Source organism: Lepisma saccharinum, chromosome 11 (assembly GCF_977018435.1).
Source record: "Lepisma saccharinum chromosome 11, izLepSacc3.1, whole genome shotgun sequence".
Classification (NCBI taxonomy): Eukaryota; Metazoa; Arthropoda; class Insecta; order Zygentoma; family Lepismatidae; genus Lepisma; species Lepisma saccharinum.
Genome location: NC_139239.1, coordinates 24,288,977 through 24,292,246, shown reverse-complemented (window position 1 = coordinate 24,292,246; position 3,270 = coordinate 24,288,977). Strand labels below are relative to the sequence as shown.

Genomic DNA, 3,270 nt, shown 5'->3' with positions numbered 1-3,270 from the left:
GTGTAAGACTGCTCCACTGGCAACACTGAATTTCTTAAGACTGGGGGGGCCAGTCCACCATAAGGGATGATTAAGTAAAGCCGAAGTAGAGATTCCACGGCTCGCACAGTCTGCTGGATTTTCCTTGCTAGCAACGTATGCCCACTGTATTTCTCCTTCTTCCTGTATCTTCGCCACACGGTTTCCCACGAAAGTTTTCCATCTGCTAGGACAAGCACTAATCCAAGACAAAACAATTTTCGAGTCAGAATACGCTGTCATGGTTTTCAAGTTGACAGACAATGCTTTCCGCACTAAAGAAAGGAGGCGAAGTAACAGCACAGCTGCACAGAGTTCCAACCTGGGAAGGGTTATAGTTTTAAGGGGGGCCACCTTTGTTTTGGATGCAATCATCTTCACTTGCACCTGCCCCCATTAGCACATATACATCTCACGTAGACCACTGCTGCATAAGCCGCTTCTGACGCGTCGCAGAATCCAACCAAATGAATCTCCACGGTGTCTCTAGGAATAATGCATCGCTCCACTCGGATATCTTTCAATTGTGGCATATCCTGGCAGTATGCAACCCACTCTGCAGCCAAATTGCTTGGAAGCTCGTCATTCCAATCAAGATCCAACTTCCAAAGCGTTTGCATAAACAATTTTGCCTTCACGGTCACAGGCGAGACAAAACCTAAGGGATCAAACAGCTTCGATATCTCGGAAAGAACCAGTCTTTTAGTTATAATCGCTCGTTTGCTCGGATTCACCACATCAAAACACAAGTAATCCATATAAGGGCTCCACTGTATGCCTAAAGTTTTCTTCGCGTCTTCTCCATTAAATTCGAACTGCAGATTTGTCTCCAACAAGTCACAGGGAATAATGTCCAGCACTCTCGGATCGTTTGACCACCACTTGCGAAGCTCAAAGCCGCCCTTGCTTAGTAACTGTGTCAATTGATGATACAACTCGATTGCTTCTTCAGTAGAATTGGCTCCTGTTAGAAAGTCATCCATGTACACATGACTAAGTAAGCTCTCTGTGGCGAGAGGATAATTCTCTCCTTGGTCATTCGCTAACTGTCGAAGCACTCTTGTGGCGAGAAAACCTGCAGGCTTAGTACCATAAGTAAGAGTATTTAAACGGAATTCCTTGATTGGTTGTTCAGGGGTCTCTCTCCACAAAATCAACTGAAAATCTCTATCTTCATACGCGACCTCTACTTGTCTATACATCATCCGAACATCAGAAATTAAAGCAACTGGATGGCAACGGAATCGAATCAAAATAGGAAATAAGTCTGGTTGTTGCTTTTCACCATTCATAAGTACATCATTCAGGGAAAGTCCACTACTTGTCTTGCAAGACGCATGAAAAACTACTCTCAGTTTAGTCGAACTGCTGCTTTCATTTGTTACACAATGATGTGGAATGTAATAAGATGTGGGGGGGGGGGGTACCTTGGGGACCTCATCCTCCACCACTGGTGTCATGTGTTGCAAGGTGAGATATTCTTGCATAAATGCTTGGTATTGTTGTTGTTTTACTGGATCTTTCTGTAATCTTTGCTCTTGTGATAACAAACACTTTCTTGCTCTCTCTTTAGAGTATCCCAATTCTTCCCAATTGCTCTGAAATGGCAAATTTACGACGTAACGTCCATCTGTTTTGCGACGATGTGTAGTTTCAAAATGCTCTTCACATAAGCGCTCTTCTTCTGTTACGAACTCTCTCTGCGGCAATTCTTCAATCTCAAAGAATTTTCTTAATGACTGGTTTACATTATTTTCTTCAACTGACACATGAAGAGAGGTGAATGAATGCTTTGAAGTTTGTTGCTTTACTCCTCCGCAAATAACCCAACCTAAGCGAGTTTGAATGGCAATCGGTTCTCCTTCCTTGCCTTCTCGTTTTCCTCTCATTAGCAGCGACGCATATATATCACACCCGAAAAGGAGGTCAATATTTCCCGTTGTATGAAATGTGGGATCAGCAAGGTCAAGTCCGCATATGTGACTCCAGCTCCCGGTGTTTTGAATAGTCACATGTGGCAGCGGTGACGTAATCCTTTTCACCACCAACGCAGAGGTTGTGTAGGAATGTTTACCGTCTCGGGACTCAATCGTGATATCAACAGCTGAATGTGACTTCCCAACGTTAACAGAAGAAATGCCTGTTACTGACACAAACACGCTCTTTCTTTTCAGACCTAACATTTGAACTGCATTGGCAATAATAAACGAAACCTCACTACAACTATCCAATAATGCACGGAAGGGCTGACACTGGTTATCTTTATTCTTTATGTTTGAAATTGCTGTCGGAAGTAACACTTCAGTGCTCGATTTCCCGTGATCGGCCGCTAAATGTGACGTCACAATCTGATGCGAAGTTGCCAAACTTCCTTGGGGGGAGGGGGTCACTTCACGATGATGGGATGTATGGTGTTTCTTATTGCAAGTACGGCACAAACTAGCGCTGCAATTACTCACCTTATGAAAAGAACTAAGGCAATTATAACACAAGCCACTACTTTTCACAAATGCCTCTCTCTCAGGCTCTGATAGGCTATTATATTGATTACACTTATACAGCGGGTGGGACTCCTGGTGACATTTAGGGCAACACACTGACACATGAAAAGAACTCGCATTTCTTTTGGCACTGGAATTACTAAAGGGTTGTTTCACTGAGTATCCTTGTTGTTTGGGGGGTCTAGAAGATGCTGACAACGCTCTCGTATCGAGGAAGGCTCGTAGCTGCTCAAACGTCGGAAGTTGATCGGCTGACACACTAAGCTCCCACTGCTGTCGTGACACACTGTCGAGCTTCTCCATGGTATGGAAAACCAAAATTGCATCCCAATGTTGAACTGGAACTTCTAGAACTCTGAGTACACGAACACACTCGGTTGTTACGTCCGCGAGTTTTTGCAAGGCAACAGCTGATTCTGTCTGAATGCAAGGTTGCGACACGAGTCGCTTGATAGTGTCATTCACAAGAACGTGCCTTTGCTGATATCTATTGTTCAAAATTTCCCACGCTTCTTTGTAATTTGTGTCTGTAATCGTAATAGATTGCAGCAACAATGCAGGTTCACCACGTATACTAGACTTCAAATATTGAAGTTTCTGTGCAGGGGACAAAGAGTTATTATTATGCACAGACGCAACAAACAAATCACGAAACGACAGCCACTGCTGTAAGTTTCCCGCGAACACAGGCAAGTCCAATTTAGGTAGTCTTACGTCACTACTGGCTTTAACCGACGATGCACTGGCAGCC

At 43.9% G+C, this 3,270-nt stretch overlaps 1 protein-coding gene across 1 annotated transcript; it reads right to left on the bottom strand.

Annotated features, from left to right (window-relative positions):
* Window positions 1-395: 395 nt before the first annotated feature.
* Window positions 396-776, bottom strand: LOC145994974 (uncharacterized). Its single transcript, XM_083131508.1, has one exon. It carries the CDS (start codon window positions 774-776, stop codon window positions 396-398), a length of 381 nt encoding a protein of 126 aa, XP_082987634.1.
* Window positions 777-3,270: the final 2,494 nt, after the last annotated feature.